Below are 16,952 nucleotides of genomic sequence, written 5' to 3' on the forward strand. Positions count from 1 at the left end.
GTATCTCTTAGGACAATGGTAACTTTGATGTTGTCACTTTAATTGAGACAACTTCAATGCAATTGATAATCTGGTTTCATTCCCTGATCTTTTGCAGTGTACCTGTTTCTTTCAGTGGCACCATTCCCTCGTTTCAATGGCTAAGGAGTTAGCATCCCATAGTGGAAGCCAAATACTTGTAGTATTTACACTCAGACATCACAGTGCTGTGACAGTTGCACATAGATATAGAACTAGCTGTTTTATTAAAATGTCTCAATACCATCACCATTTTCCTGATGCTTTGCCAGTGGCTAAGGGGTCACACTTGTGACTTTCTGAGTTCTTGGTGCAGTCTGTGTCTGTAACAGAATTAATTTCTCTGCCCCTCCTTTTGCCCCTTCCTCCCCACACCTCTCCCCAGCAGAAGGAGACAGGCAGGAAAATGTGTGATTTCCATGAGCTGATCTCATTTTGAGCCTCCAGGCTGTCTGTCTCTTCTCCATGTAACTCTGCAGGAAGCCATCAGAAATGCCAGGCATGTTTTCACCCAGCAGCAGCCAGTGCCTCTCTGAGCTGACAGAAGTATTAACCAAAGCAGCAGGGGGTGACATTAGCTGTCCTGTGCTCACTTAGTGCACACAGTCCTGCCTTGCCCGTGGCTGCCTCCCCAGCTCTTTGCACTCTAATCACTTGGAGCCAGTCCATTCCCTGCACTGCTCACAAAAGTCATCGAGTGTGTGTGAGTTTGAGTGAATGTGCTCCCTTGCACATCTGAATGAACAGAGCAATCAAGAGATGCAGGGCTTTGGGCAATACCTTAGAAGGTAATTATTCAATTATTTTATGTCATGTTTGCTTCATTGATTAATGATTCTAGTAGCTTGTGAACGGGGTTTTGATCTGTTTTGACAGAAAATGGAAGTTTTTGTTAAATTTATGGTAATTTCAAGCTGCTTGGTGTTTCAATGCAAGACTGAAGGTACAAGACTTGTAGATACAGCACTTCCTGGTGGAGAGTCTGCAGTACAACTCAGATCTTTGTTACTCATCAGCAATAATATAAGTCACATTCCCCAAATGAGAAAAATTTACTCAGCTCAAGGGCTCTTGTATTTAAATAATGCAGATTATTTAATAATAATAACAATTTGAAGAAATAATATAAAATTGAAGAAAGGGATTGACACTATTGGTTTTCTGGTTGGATAGTACAGAATACTTGGGATTAGAGTTTAAGGTTTATGAAAGAGAGATATGTGCTTTTCCCCCTCAGCAAGGTCTACAAACATTCCCTGGTCCTGCCTTAGGCAGGATAGCAAAGTGTTTATTTGTGCAGACCATATTTGACCATAAGCAGGCCTCTCTCAGGATCCATGTGCCTCCTGTACCCACACACACGATCTCTGGGCTTGATGAGCCTGGATTTCAGCTTTGTATCTGTGGAGCTGCTTTATGCAACTGCCTGATGTTCCAATATTCAGTTACCTTCCTTTTGGGAAGCAGCAATCTTTTTTCCTATTCAATTACTTCAGGAAGCCATGTGGTTTGCTAATGTGAGCAGAATTCCCCAGTATTCTCAGTGCCAGCATGCAGGTCTCTAACCACATGATGGCAGGCACTCCAGCTCAGAGTTCTGTGGTGGGCAATCCCTGCAGACACAGGCATTCCTGTGGGAGAGGTGATGGGAAAATGCTGCCTTCCTCTTAGAAGGGAAAGAGATTGAAGAGATTTTCATGAAAAATTACCCACAGAAATCTCCCAGGGAGGGTTTTTTCCCTTAAACCCAGAATGAAGAAAACACCCTTTTGTGTGCCCACTAAGTGATTTCAAGATGAAGCGACCCATTTTTTGGTAAAATAATTGCTTTTCAGTAAAGTATTTAAGTGTGGAAACAAGATTTATTTCATTTACTTGTGAATTTAATGTTCATGTTATCCTAACATCAAAGATTAAAAGCTTGTGAAGCAGTGTGGGTCTGTTCCAGCTGACCTTAGCTAGACCCTGTGTAGTTTGGGATGGCAAGGAAGGTTGTAGATTTGATTCCAGAAATAGTGAGGTTAGGAACAAAGGCAAAGAGCAAAGGAGAACAATACTTACTCTACATATTATCAGATGGACTTTACATTATCTAGTAAAAATTCTGGAACAATTTTGTATGTCCCATAAAATAATACAGCTTCCTAGTTCCTACAAAGATGGTAGAGATACGATCATTGGGATCTTACAAGAAAAACAGATTTTGTGCTACCTCTCATACTTGTCAGTCTATTCTCTTAAGAACATTGCATTACATTTCTGAACCAGGAAAGTTCTCCTGTTATATAAATATCTCTCTAATCCCTTTGTATGTAGCCCTTTGGTCCTTGCAGCCTGCAAAATTTTACGCTCATTTCTGGATTCTATGCAGTTCAGGATTGTGCTAATTTACAGGAGGAGCTCAGCAGTGAGCAGTTTTCTCAGTATGTAATGTAGTAGTAGTTTTTTAAGATTTTTGGGAGTAATATTTTTGATGTTGGGCTAATAGATGATTAGCTACTGCCCCCTTCCTGGGAACAGAGGAGATACTGGTGGACACCTCTGGTTGAAACTGGGCACAACACTGAGTTGACCTTGATCATCCCAGTTGACTGTACTAACCAGTGGACTTAGCTTTTGGAGCTGAGTGTATATAGAATATTTTACTAGCTGACAAAAACAAGGAACTCCATGCTTCTAAATGTAAGGGAAGTTCTTTGCAATGAACTACTGCTTGATTTAAAATCAGAACTTTCACATTTTCTGCAGGCCACACCATTTTCCTCTAAATTGGTTTGTTTACTTTCTGCACCATCTCTCAGCCATAGAAAATGTTCCAGAAAAAAGCCTTTTTTTTTTTTTTTTTTTTTTTTTTGTTTTGTTTTGTTTTATCAAAACTGGTAAATTCCCAAGAACACTTTATATCAACTGGCATTTATGATAAACAAAATACTTTGTTTAATTTTGTTTCAGAAATTCCTCTTTTTTAAGGGCCAAGTCCGTTTACTTGGGAGTAAAAACCAGAAATTGAGTCTTAGGATGTCTATATTCTAGAGTATGGCAGGTTTTTTTTTGTACAAGCATCTGTTTTTCTGCATCACTGGCTCTGGCTCCCTGCTGCCTCTGGCTCCTGTGTCACCAGCTCCTGGCCTTACTATGCCACCTCCATTCCAGGTGACGTTCAAGTGCTCTGTGGCAGTTGTGCAGGGTCATACAGCACTGGAAGGGGTGCTGCTCTTTGGCAAAGAGCACTTCTACATCTGTGAGTGCTTTGTGTTATCCCCTCTGCAGGAAGTCTACTGTACTCGTCACTGCTTGTCCAGGTGAGTCATTCCTTCCTTCCTTCCTTCCTTCCTTCCTGATCTGCTTGGTCAGCTTCAGAATTTGCACAGATTTTGTGGGGATTTCAAGCATAATAATAGCACAGCAAGAAGTTCGCCATCCTTTCCATTTGTTAAAAAACTATTTAACATAACTAACGTGGGTGCTTGTTCACAGGCTTTGGAGGTGCCATATCTACAAGAGATGGTGGACAGTGTCACACACACACAGCTGGTTTTCATGTTACAGTGTTCTTTCTGAGTAACTCACATCTTTTATTCATATGGAAGAGTTAGTACAAGAGCCTTTAGCTTCATTGTCTCATAAGTTTTTTGTTTGTTTCTCCAAGACAGAATCGTAATTAATATTTGGCACACTGCTACCATCTCTTGACTCATGATTTATTGAGAGTGATCAATATTGAAAATGAGTCTGTTAGACCAAGCTCTTTGTGCATACTGTGTGCTCATGTGCAAAGCCCAGAGGGACAGTGAGTAGCTCAGCATTTTTACTCCCTGACTGTCTGCTCTGCATCCGAATCTTATGAAGTCTAATATCAGTCAATCTGATCAGGTGACTTAAGGATCAATTGGACTGGATCTGATAAAAGCTTAGGTTGCTTTTCTAAGGGATTTTCTGTGGGCTAGACTGTTGATTGCAATTCTAATACATATATACAACTAAATAATTAATTGCTTAATTATTAATTCCAAGTAATTGCTGTTTACAATAGCTGTGTGTCCATATGGTGCTTACCCTCGACTTGGGCTTTCAGGTTCTCACAACAAGTTTCTTCCCTTACTGATTATCAGACTTCAATTTGTGCAAAACATTGCTGTCTGCCTATTTTCATGTACTAAAATAACTCCAAACCTACCCTTAGCCTCCACAGGCTCTTTATTCAGGTAACTAGTATAAAATCTGACTTTAGTATTTAGCTTTATTTGTTCAGCTTTATTTTCATTTTATGTATGCCCCAGTCGATCTTGATATCTCTTGGTATTGTTATTTTTCTTTATGGGAGGACTTGAATGTTCAAGAGGGTCTTTTTTGTTCCAGACTAATTTTTTAAAATTTATTTTTCTCCTCCAGAATCAGTGATCCATTTATTTTCAACTTATGTCACAAAGACCATGCAGTGGGAGACCAGATGTGCTCCCGTTATTCGTATCACGATATCAAAGAGATTCATCTGATGCGCTTTCTCCTGCAGGTAGGAGCTGACATGCTCAGTCCTTTGAGGGAAAGCTGCAGCAGCAGTAATGACATGTGACTGAAATTTGCTTGCTCAGTTTTCACTAAGACTGCTGATATTTTTTGCTTGAGTATCAAAATGGTTTTGCTCCCATCATTGCTTCATTAGCCCTTTCTAATACAAACTCCTTTCTATACTCACCACAGTGTTTAAACACCCTGAAGGGAGGGGTTGGCTTATTAATTGTTGGGCTAACATTGTTGTTCCCACAATGTTTTTGAAAATTAGACTTGAAGTTAATGTTCTTTGTTTTTATGGAAGCTACCAGTAAGCTGCTGACTTCCAGCAATATTCAGCTCCCAAAGACTTCAGTAGCCATGGCATCAGTGAGCAATGGATTACTAACACACTTACCCTGGGCCTCTTGGAATAACTTTTAAGCTGTGCATGTGGTTCAATAGAAAAGCCATAAGCCAAAGAAGAGGATTCTGTGCCTGTAGCTGTAATACCCAGGAGCTACTCATCACCAGGGGCCTTGGTACCCTTTCAGTTTTGTCTCATTTTGGTGGCCCTGTGAGGAGAATCACAGAAGAGTTGTAACTAGAGCTTCTTGCAACACCAGAGCCTGTACTTGCTTCAGAGGGTTTTGATACAGTCTAAGGAGTAATTCACAGGTTTGACCAAAATATGAAATTCTGAAGCAGTTGTAACTTGTACTTGTTGTTTTGAATTCACTTTTGGAACATTGAGATTCAGCAGGGAATTACAAAATCATTCAGGAAATTCAGAAGCTGGGGAAAATGGGACTGATAATTGTCCTGTGTCATGTGGTATGGTACTCATCCATGAGTCAGCTGTTTTAATTTATATTTAATTATGTATGCAAACTGGGAAAGTCTGGTAGGTGACATTTGCTTCAGGACACAGTATATTGCAGTGGTTAGGCCACTCACCATGAGCAGGAATGGTAAGTCATGTTCTGAGTAACTGTATGAAGCCTACTAAGATCACTGGTGACCACCCTGAGCTGAACTGTCACCTCTTCTTTTTGGGGAGATAGCATCAAAATTGCCAGCAGAAGACTTCCAACTACTCATATATTCACATTTGTGCATGTGTGAATTTTTTTAAACATCCTAGATAAAAATTTATGGTATGACCCAAAGTGAAAGGTGGAGATGAGCAGAAAGTCTTTGAATGGGCCTGGAGCAAAGGCTGAGCTTGTTGATTTGAGGGGTTTTGTGGTTTGGGGTTTTTTGTTGTTGTCCCAGGGTTGTTTTGTTCAGTTAATGAACTGAAACTCAGGTATCTGTATTAGGCTTGTGCTGGGACTCCATGCCACAAATTTATTTGAAAAAATATTGTGGGAAAAGAGGAAGGCTGATTGCCTGTGCTTTCCCTGCAGGGCAGGTGGATCAGCTGCTCAGGCAGTGACCCTGCCTCAGCTGGTCTCCTCTTGCCCATGCTCATAGCCCAGCCCAGAGCAAAGCCTGGCCCAGTTCTGCAATGGCAACACTTGAGCAGACCTCACTGGGAAAGCTGGGCTTCAGAGCAAATGCTGCAAGCTGGTTATTGTCATAGCTGCTCTCACATTACCTTTCTGCTCTATATTTTATGTGTGCATCATGTATGGGCCACCTGCCATGGGAGTGTTTCTCTAGGTTTCTATTGCACCTGCCACATTTGGATTGAACCCATGTCTGGGTTCCCAGACATTACATGTTATTTATAGTTTTACTTGAATGGCTTGGAGGAAAACAGGACCTCTCACTAAGTAAATAATAGGATTTTATTCAAATGTCCAGCAAAATGATTTGTGAAGACATTCCAGGGAGGGGGAAAAGGGAGGGAAGTTTTCTTTCAGCTTTAATTCCTCAAAGTTTTGGTGTGAAATATTATAAACTCCCCGTCTTCCTTTGGTGCTTCTAGTCAGGAGAAATTATTTGGCAGTTCTGTTGAGCTCTGTCTTAATTCAGAAATCAGTACGGTTGCTTTCTAAACAAAACTCTTATTTAGAATCCCCTCTTTGTGTTATCTTTATCACCTAGTTGGAAATTAATGCTACTATTGTCTTATTAATCACACTGAGATTTCACAATAAAAATGTTTCAGAAGCAGCAGGAAAAGGTGAGTGATGGAATCAATATCTGGAGTTTGGTTTTGCTTCAAAGAAGTGTTTGAACTCCTAGTCACCTAGTGGGACCATCCCTACAGTTGATGAAATTTAGAATATTTTGCTTTAGTTCTGCACATTTGTCAGAAAAGTTGAGGTCATTTTTTAAAGCCCTGAAGAATTGGACAGGTGATCTGGACCCTTTGCAGCACTAGGCTTTACCCTGCAGCTCCTCACACTGTGAATTATTTCCCTTCCCAGGAGATTGCCTTGGAAATATTCTTCAAAAATGGTTACTCCAGATTCCTTGTCTTCCATGACAGTGACCGAAATAAGATATTTAAAAGGTAATGACTAGCTCACAATAACGTGGGAATGCTCCTGGTGATGCTCCTGCTATACCACCCTTATTTATCCTTGTGTCAGGTGTCTGCATGAGCTTTATTTTCCTTAAGGTTTAATGGGTTTAATGGGTTCATTTACACTTCAGCCGTGAAATTTTCCTTTTGCTGAACTGTGAACTCTTTGGAGCACTATAAAGCCATTGACTTATCAAGGGATCTAATGTGTAGCCCTTTTCTAGCACCCAGTGTCCTGTGCCCCTGCATCCCAGGAAATTTTGACTGTAGCTGTTTTCCTTCCTCCCACCTCGACCTCACCTCACAGTACTGGGTGAAAGAAGGTTTCTTCCTGCTTTCTTCCAACCCTCATAGTATCACTAGATTCTTTAGGAATAACATATTTTTGTCTCTCCGACTTTATATTTCTAGAGTTAACTTTTAACAATGGCATTTTCTAAAAAAAATTCTCCTTATGTGCTTGTCTTGTTAAATGGAACTTGAATGTAAGACTATGAAGTTATTAATTTGGACTTTGTTTTCTTGCATGTTGTTGTCTACTGCAGTTCTGGCCATTATATTAGGATTGCATTCACTGGCCTTTGCACAGGAAAATCCACTTCAGTACTAGTGCTTCCTCCACTAAATTCTGCAGCCTGAACTGAGCACTGGTACTGTTAATTTCTAAAGAATAATAGTAGTCCCTTCTGCTCCTGAAATCTCTGAACAATCCCTGTTGCAATACAGCACTAAAAAGTGCAGATTTATCTGTTCTTCCTTTCCAAACAGGCTGCATAGTGTAGCTGCTTAGAATCACCAGGATCTGCCCCAGAGCCAGCCCTTATCTTTGCTGTCTTTGACAAGTATCTCTTGGGGGAATTTTTCAAAGGCAGTTTAAGACAAGGTTTTAATCCTCAACTAAAGATCACCAAAAATATGGGTATAGTTTGTCTGATATCATAAACCCACAGAAAATGTAAATATGAAGGATTGAGATGAGGATTGGTGCTCTTTCTACCATTTTTGCTAAATAAATGTCTGAGTGGGTTCTTATTCTCTGACTTGAATGGCACCTTAAACCAAAAAGTCCATAACCCTGTATGTAAATTCAAAGTCCTGCTGGGGAAAGAAACTGTTTTTATCTATCCCTTTTATCCTCAATATTAGATGTATGCTTTTGCCTGTTGTCTTACAGCTTTTTCCTAGGTTAGAGTCTCAGGGCAGTGCTGTGCTTCCTGAAGAAAGTTGTGAGGACATAGAAGTTATATAGATATATGTAATATAGATGTAATGTGTCCTAATAACCATTTGCATTACTATAATGTGACCTTTCATATCTCCTGTAGATTTTGCTCTATCCAACCAGCTTTGAAGTCGAAGGGGATAACAGAAGAATCCCTAAATTTAAGGTAAAACGTAGGAAATATTGGATAACTGTAATAAGTGCAATTATGTGCACAAACTGCACCTTAAAAAAAGCATATAGAAACCTTTGTATCCTTCCTTTTAAAGATTCAAAGGTGTTTCCAGAACTTCAAAAAGCATTCTAGCATACTTCATAACAGTGTGAAGTGTCAAAAAGCTGACTGCTCATAGATGATTAATAATTATTGCTTCCTTAATATCACTTTATTGGTAAACTGTACACAGATGGTTACTGTGGAAAGAGACAGTGAAGTGAGGACAGAGCTAATCCATAATGCTTTTGCATCATGACCTCTTCATTGCATGCTTAGGACAGACAGTGATGTACACATGGATGCTTCAGGATGTTATAGTAGCTGCACAGTGGAAATTCTAACTTGTCCCTCAGATTTACCATGGCAGGAAAAATGTTTTCTTCCAGTGGAAGGTGTTTGAGAGAATGTTTCATGCATGCCATGAGTTAATGTAACTTTTCTCGATTTGGGTATCTGGGGAACACAGCCCTAAGTGCCTGATTGGTGTCTCTAAATTGTGCTGAGACCTGAAATGCACATTGCCCCTGAGTTGTTGTAGCCTGTATTAGCTATACTCATTTTAATTTTCAGCCTACCTGTTGCAGATCATTACCTATCTTGTAAGTGAGCATTTTAACCCCTGAGCTCCAGTCATCAGCTCTCTAAAAGTATCAGTGCAGTATGGAACCAGCCCCAGAGGTGATATCTATTCTGTGTAAACAGTAATCCTGGGATTTCCTTTCCTCCTGCTTGCTGGGAGCTCAAGAGGTGTGAATGTCTTGAGAGAAGATGCATTAGAGCATCAAGAAATCTGGGCATTAACTGGGCTGGTTACAGTTACAAGGAACACTTGACTCATGGTTAATCTCAGAATTTGAGAGGTCTGAAGTAGTCTGTCCTGAATCCCAGCAAGGCTCTGCCTCCAGTTTTTCTCCAATGGCTGTGAGAAGCCTCTATGCAATTTACTCACTCTGAGAACATAAAGGGCCTTTGGCATAGCTTTGACCATGTTAGAGCATGAACTGAAATAAAATAAACATTTGTTATAATCACTGCTGAAGTATTGAAGCCAGAAAAGTTGTGTTTAAGTGGAAAGTTAGAGGAAATAACCTCAGCAGGTGTGCTCCCCTTCACCAGTCAGAACTAACAGACTGAGGACTTGATGAGTTTAATTTTCCCTTGTTTGAATCGTGGAGCTGTTTCAGAGTTAGAAAAATTCAAAAGTAGCACCTGGGGCTCCTTCCCCATCCAGAGGGACAATGGCCAACTTCCACAGCTTTCCAGCTTTTCCTGCCATACCTGAGACAAGGAGGCAGGCCAGACTAAATTCTTTGCCCAGAGACACCATTAATAATTGCACATGGAAAGCATGTGCAATGGAAAGAAGATGGGAAGCATGGAAAGGAGAAATTACTAGTTTGATGCATCATATGGCATTGAGCTAATAGAATTTCTGGGAAATCCCTTATCAATTTTTTCACCTAGTCCATAGAAGTTACACAAGAGTTCTGATTCTCAGGCTCTACTATAGTCATTTAAAAAATAAAGTGCTCCTGGCACTTTATTCTTCATTCAAATATACTTAAATGTTTGCTGTCACCATAGGTTATTAAGGCCACTGCCAGCCCTTCTCATGTCATGCCTGAGTGCCTCTATATTCTGCTCATTTCTTGTCCCTGTATATTGCTGCTTGCACTCTCTGCCCTAAGGATGTGATTTCAGTAAGTGAATGTGTGTGCTCAGGTGCACATGTGCATATGTCCATGTCAACAGAAAGCTAAAAGTGCTGTGGGGATACCAGTCCTGACTTCATCAATTCAGAAGCTGACTCTTGGATCATGGAAGACAGTGACTTCTTCTCTTAATCACTTTAGTCACTGCTAACATGATAAGCCTGGGACCCTTAAAAAGAGAAATATTTTTCCTACCTCTTCTACATCTTCCTTGGAGAGAAGAGGAAGGCCAGCACAACACTATGAGTATGGGCAATTGTGCTGTTTGTGCTATGCAACTTGGAGATTGCTGCACCTAGGTATAGCACTCAAAATCCCAAAGAACTTGCAGAATCTGGCCCCTGATGGCAACCAGGATCACTGGTTGTCTGTCTGTAAGCATTATGTTTGTACTGCTTAGTTACTCCTGACACTTGTTTGCTGCCTCTGCTGAATTGGAACAGGCTTGCAGTTCCTACACTGCCAGTGCCTGTTTGAGACTCTGAGAGCTTGCTGGCAGCCACCAGCAGCAGAAGGCTCCCAGGTCATTGCCTTTTCCTCCAAATGGTAATTCCTGAGACTAGGTCAACTGTATCTCACCCTATGAAAACGAACAGAAATAATATTTGGGGCTTAGTGGTGGGAATGGATTTACTAGAAAAACCTATTTTTAAAAAAAATCCCTTCATTGGACACTGGACACACAAAAGATCCCAAAAAGCCCAAAAATGGAGAACATGTTGTAGGGACAGGCTCAGATGTAAATAGTCTTTTCCAAAGACGTATCTGGTTTAGTTGTTCTGGTTTTCATTTTGGAGACCACAGAGATCTGCTTCTAGAACGAAGCTGATCTTTAAAGAAGCAGAACTGCAGGAAAACAGAGCAGGAAGGAGGTCAGCTTTTTATTTGCTTGGACTGGACTTCATGGAGCATGGTCTGTAGAGTGCCTTGGTATATTTCAAGGATTGTCATTTTCTTGTTCTTGTTCTTTTTCTTCTTCTTTTTCTTCTTCTTCTTTTTCTTCTTCTTCTTTCATTCTCCATTCTTCCTGGTTATCCCTTGCAGTGGAATTGGGTGTAGTGAGCAAAGGGAAAGTTGGCTTCTCTGAGGAGCCAGGAGTCATGTCCTCTAACCTGTGCAGCTCACTCCTCTCACCCTGACAGGTCTGCAGGCAGATGGGGCACAGGTCTTTCTTTTCCACTACGTAAAGAGATTCTACGCGTTTAACGGTGTCTATTGGCTCCTCTTCCTTTGCAAACTCTGGTAAAGGGTTTCTTTTCACATTCATTCTCTCAATCTTGGGGAGCTTTTTCACACTCTTCGGGATGAGGGTCAAGGAGTTGTCAAAGAGACCTAGCTCAATGAGTTCCCTCAGAGACCCAAGAGTGGTGGGAATACTCTCAAGGCAGTTCAAGCCCAGGTTGAGAGTGCGCAGGTTCCTGAGTTGGGTCAGCTCTTCTGGCAGTCCTTTCGTGGTCAACTTGTTGTTGCATAAATTCAGGAAAGTAAGGTTCTTAAGTGTGCCTATTTCTGGTGGCAGCTCATCAATCTGATTACTGTGCAGGTCCAGCCACACCAGATTCTGGAACTTCTCAATGAAGTTTGGAATCTTTCTTATCATGTTTCTGCTCAAATCGATTTCCTCCACATCAGCCAGCTCCAGGAGGCACTTGGGGAAGGTGGCAATGCCCATTTTGCTTAACTCGAGACGGCGCCTGCCATTAAAAAGCACCCGGACTGCATTTTTGGCCACTTTCAAGGTGATCCTTTTCCCTTGTGGACCTTTCCCCTTGGGTGGCATCTCTCTGCTGGCAGACAGACACACCAGACTCTGTGGATAAAATGTGAGAACTCTAATAAAGCCTTTGAAAGCCACGGCTGTTAATCACACAGTTATATGTTAATATTACTGCAAGATTTTTCAGAAATTGTTTTTGGTTTGTTTTTGGTTTTTTTTTTTTGAGGTCAGAACTTTTCAACTGCTAATCTGCAACTCTGAAAATTCTTCCTGTAAGTATTTACAGTAGGTGAAATTTTAATAATTTACAATATTGTGTAACATCTATATTGCATTACATGGTGAAATTACAAGTGGGAGACCTTTGCTGTCTTTCATTCCTAAATACTGATTTGAGCTTAGGATATAATGAAACTAAATCAAATATGTTATTATCCATCAGCCAGTTGAGGACTAGCAAAAAAAAATATTGTGGGTCTCAACACAGTCCTTAGAGACTGCATTAAAAGAAGCTATCCAAAATTGTCTCATTCTACCCTAGATGAGTAAATGCCAGATTTACAGGCCTGGCATTTGCTAACAGGTTGGTTAAATTTCTTGTGTAATGGACTTGAGATTTGGGCTCTGGATGTTATTGAAAGATTAAAAGTTTAAAGGAAATTATTAAGAATTTTGTTTTGAGCAGGACTCAGGAACATGGTAGTGTCCCAGACTTGTCACAACTATTGGCAATTCATACATCACCTACAGGGCAAACTGCAGCAGGGATTGATGTCATTGCTGCTTAATGCCATGTTAAACCAGGCCTAGCTAAGTGCCTCCTCCTTTGGATACTCTAACCTTGTTCTTTTGTTCATGCTACTGGGATAGAGGGTCTCCCACTGCAAAGGTGCCCTGCCCTCAGAAAAATGCATGTAGGTGGAGTAGTCAGACTTTTGACTCACACTGATGCTCAGCATGTGTGATGTGCTTCCTGGAATGAGGTCTGTAAGAGTATAGTCCACTTACTCCCAGGTTTGGTGAACTCTTTCTAATCCCAGGTCATCAAATACAGCTGCTAATTATGGCTAGTGGCAAAGGAAGTAAGCTGATTCCCTGGAAATGGATGACAATGTCCCTCCCAGTGAGAGTTTAGAGAGGAGCACAGGTTACAGCTGAGTGATCTCAGGTCTGGGTGCTCTGGCATTTAATTTTGAAGAGTCAAATTGCAGCTTTGATGAATGATTGTTTAGGACAAAATACGGATTTGTCGACAATACATGTCCCTATTAGAAAGACTTCACTACAAACCCTTCAGGCTTTTTGGCTACTCATTAATCATGTGTGAATACATGAAGGGGAAGCTCAAGCTACAACTAAGGCATTTCAGCTTCTTTTCAATTACATGCCATAGCCCAAAATAATGCAAAAGCATTAACCCAGCTACCACCCACTCTCCCAAGAGCTCTGTAATGAGGCAGATGCTTCAGAAAATACTGCAAGCAGTGCAGTGGATTCAGTCTTGCCCTGAGGGCATGTTCCAAAATAGGTTTTGTGTTATTTTATATGAAAATATTTAAACATTTAAAGTTAAATGTTTCTGTGTGTCACTCCCACGTTTCTGTCTCTCATGAGTACTTACAGAACTATATTACCAAGGGGCAATGCCAATGCTATTCTAGCTATATGTTGACTGGTAACAAAGTAAAGTACTCTACAGTGTAAATAATTTCCCCTGGAGTGAGTAGAAAGTTCTAGAGACCAAAACAGCAGGGTTTTCTAATCACAGCTCACTCATTTTAAGGATTTTATGCAATATTCTTGTTGGCAATTGAAGATGAAGTTGAGCAGTGTGGGGAATGCCAGGGCCCTGGTGCTGGTACAAGATACCCTGAGTCCTTTCTGGTGCACTGAGGTGGAGTGCCTGCTTCAGAAAAAGATCTATAGGGGAGCTTTCTCATGTGTTAGAAATGGAATGGAAAGAGACCTTCTGCTTCCTGTAATTGACATGAACCAGTTGATCTTCGGGTCTGACTTTTTCTTTGTTTGAATTTTGTGTTGGATGAGTTGACCAAGACATTCAGTGCTTTTTGATAAGTGAAGCTTCTCAAACAAGTATAAAAAAGGAATGGGAGCCTCAAGGAAAAACATGCAATTTTTTTTCCTAATTCCAAAATTATAATTTCTTTTAAAATGCTTTTTAAAAAACATGTTTAAATCTCAGAAAACATTGTATTCCCTTCCTATAAATTTTTTTTCTGTTACTTTTCATTTAAAATCCAAGAGGGAAACATTGAACCAAAGTAGTTTCCTTTCCTATTTTAAAAAATGCCATCTGGGCAGAGAGTCACTCAGTTTACCTGGTTCTGGTGCCTGGCTGCCAGTGCTGGGGTCCCTCATGTGTGTGCATGGCTGGCAGCACTAGAGGGAGCCTGGAGAACGAGGAGGAACAATGCTGCAGGTCAGCCTGCTGGGCTTGAGTGTTTCTCTGCCAATAACCCTTTCCAAGCTGTTACACAGTTTGAACCTTTCAGGTTTTTATGAAATCCAGACAAACAGATCAGTGTGTTTCTTCTCAAGGCAGATCTCTTTGATGCACTGCATAATGTCCAGACTCCAAAGAGTTTCTTCCCACAGTCAGATTTTTTAAAATGCAGCTGTGAATCTCTCAGATGCACTGATCAAGTCCCTAGAGAGTATTCACTATAAGTGCCATTTGGTTTGGGTTAATAGTTGGAACCACATTTCAAACTTGGAAAAATATAATTTGCAATTCCAAAAATAGGGATTAGAACTACAGGAGTGCAGAAACATTTTAATGTGTTTGACAACTTGAAGGGGATGAACAGCTCTCCTGCCTCTGCATATTGTAAACTAATTATGAGTGTTTTGCAGGGCTGTGGCTGGAGATAATGGAGCTTACTTAGCCATGTCTCACTGTCTTTAGCTCTGTGTAAGAGGCCCCCGGTTCTGTAGCCACTGCTATTAAAAATTCAGGAATCACAGGGATCCTCCTTGCTTAAATGTTAATTATGCATCTCCTAGAATGGCAGAGAGAGAGGTACATGTGGTGCTACCCTGCCACCTAAGAAATGATGATGAGACTTTCCACCTGTGTTCTCTAAACCTGCTCCCCACTGCCAGCTTCACTCCCTGAGTTGTAAGCAAGCTTTTTCCTGGCATGGAGAATGCTGTGTTTCTGTGATAAGATCTCACTAAAATGGATCTGGGCTAGAAAACCCTTTCCCTTTCTATCCACACTTGTTAGAATCTTTGGCTTGGATGGGCTTTTGAGAGCCCAGAGCTTTAGGAGTGTTTAATAGGCTCAGAGTTTAGAAGTTGATCCAATACAGAAATTAACAGAAAATGTGTGTCAAGGTCGTCATTCTGTCAGTGGTGCTGGGAGCTGCAGGGATGGAACAGACCTGAGTCACTTGCAAAGCCAAGGCCCACCAAGAATAAGAAAAAGACTTTTATCTTAACAATTCTGCCAGGTTGCCCCCCTGCATCTGATCTTACCAGCTAAGTGGCTCCAAAGGCCGAGAGGGTGAGCTGCAGATGTCACAAACTGCCCAGGTTTTCTCAGGAGTGTGGGCTGAGCATTCATAGTCTGCTACTGTGCAGTTGTCCTCTCTCTGCTCTTCTTTGAATTAGTCTTTCAGTCTGTGAATAAACCCATGAGCACAAAACATGACAGTTTCCTTTCCACAGTGCTGTGAGTTCTGAATTGCACCTCCTTGATGGAAATGGAGCTCTTCAAGAAGCCTGTGTGAGCCTGCCACAGTCAGGACTGGCAGAAGGTCTTCCCCAACTCCAGGGTCCTGCTCTTCAATGCTCCTTCTGCATTATGAAGCTTATGAAACTTGTGTTACTAAGCAACAGGAGTGCTACACCCTTGAGATCATTAGCATAATGGTTGGCTCCAAGAATGCAAGATCAAGCTGGGAGGAAAAGAGCTGAATGGCATACAGTGCCTGGAAATGTTATATTTCAAATTATGACGAAATAAAAAGCATCTGGAGCTCGTCAGATGCTGTTAGTCTGCTTCCAACATCGCCCTAACTGTCCATTTTAGTCACTTGACTATTTCATTTTACTCGGCTGTAGCAGAGTTAGAGACACTTGTCTGTGTGTGTTAAAACTCACAACATTTGTGACAGCATCCTTAGCACATGCCAAATGGGATAGATGTGGACACAGGAGGGAAGGCTCATTCAGTGGTGCAGCAGAGAGTATATGAGCTGCAATTTATCTGTCTGTGCATTTGTATCTATCTGTTTCATCTATCTGCAGTATCTATCAGTGACCCTTCAAAAGTGCACTTGGTATAATGATTTCCCTCTGGAGCAAATGAATTTATTGAAATTTGTCCCTGTGACTGAGGTTACCATGCTCAAGCTTTTAGTCACTGATCACAATAATTTCAAAATAATATCTGAAAGAAATCCTACTATGGAAGAGAAGAGTGAGTGGTTTGTTTGGGTGATATTCACAGGAGATGCAACACTGAGACCTCTCTGCTGATAATAGGTTCAAGATATTATTGGCATAAAGCAGCTGATGATATTAATGTACTTGTCTGATTCCAGGGTTGGAGATTGCATTCTGCTCACGTAAACAATTTAACTGGATTTACTTGGTGTGTTTCTTCATGGCCTGAAGTATGTCTGAGTGCAGCATCTCCACAGTGGAAATGTTATCCCTTTGGTTAAGCACTGTGAATGCACATGGTGCAAGCAGGGTTCCATAAATGAGGGAGATTCCTTTCTCCCCCCCATAGCCCCTTCAAGACACCCTGCTTCAAGGAGCCCTACTTGAATATGGCATTTATTTTTTATTTCAAATTACATCTCAATTCTTTAGCACAGATTAAGCATGACTGGAAGGTGGACTGATACAGTCAAACAAGGAAGACACTGTACCTTTAGAACAAAGTAATCTAACCTAACACTTTTCTAGGTTTGAGAGAGACTTTATTGTTTCACAAGGTATTTATTTTGAAATCTTCTTTCCTCTGTTAATAGTACAACTTGGACCTAAGTTGTGGCTTACCAAAAAGACGGTTTTCCTTACCATATATTTGGTCATTGCAAAGATTCTGAAAGAAAAGTTGGTTTAGG

At 40.9% G+C, this 16,952-nt stretch overlaps 2 protein-coding genes across 3 annotated transcripts in view; one reads left to right on the forward strand and one right to left on the reverse strand.

The window, feature by feature from the left end:
• The window catches only part of WDFY4 (WDFY family member 4), a 124,272-nt gene that overhangs the window by 76,762 nt on the left and 30,558 nt on the right, over window positions 1-16,952 (forward strand). The window contains exons 45-48 of the mRNA XM_056494802.1: window positions 3,172-3,320; window positions 4,411-4,531; window positions 6,888-6,973; window positions 8,311-8,373. Of these exons, the coding sequence (XP_056350777.1) occupies window positions 3,172-3,320; window positions 4,411-4,531; window positions 6,888-6,973; window positions 8,311-8,373 (419 nt within the window). The remainder of the gene's footprint in view (window positions 1-3,171; window positions 3,321-4,410; window positions 4,532-6,887; window positions 6,974-8,310; window positions 8,374-16,952) is intronic.
• LRRC18 (leucine rich repeat containing 18) lies at window positions 10,845-16,135 on the reverse strand. Of its 2 annotated transcripts, XM_056494804.1 has the most exons (3): window positions 15,352-15,681; window positions 14,193-14,264; window positions 10,996-11,946 (listed from the first exon to the last, which is right to left on the reverse strand). In XM_056494804.1, the coding sequence occupies exon 3, from the start codon at window positions 11,914-11,916 to the stop codon at window positions 11,074-11,076; it is 843 nt and encodes a 280-aa protein (XP_056350779.1). In that variant the 5' UTR covers window positions 11,917-11,946; window positions 14,193-14,264; window positions 15,352-15,681; the 3' UTR covers window positions 10,996-11,073. The 2 variants fall into 2 exon arrangements, with proteins under 2 accessions (XP_056350778.1, XP_056350779.1); XM_056494803.1 differs by lacking the exon at window positions 14,193-14,264 and having other exon boundaries at window positions 10,845-11,946; window positions 15,352-16,135.

The sequence above is a fragment of the Oenanthe melanoleuca genome, chromosome 6 (genome assembly GCF_029582105.1).
Source record: "Oenanthe melanoleuca isolate GR-GAL-2019-014 chromosome 6, OMel1.0, whole genome shotgun sequence".
Lineage (NCBI taxonomy): Eukaryota > Metazoa > Chordata > Aves > Passeriformes > Muscicapidae > Oenanthe > Oenanthe melanoleuca.

Excerpts from the sequence above, each read along its gene's own strand:
- LRRC18 (XM_056494803.1), bottom strand. The coding sequence starts at position 11,916 with ATGCCACCCAAGGGGAAAGGTCCACAAGGGAAAAGGATCACCTTGAAA.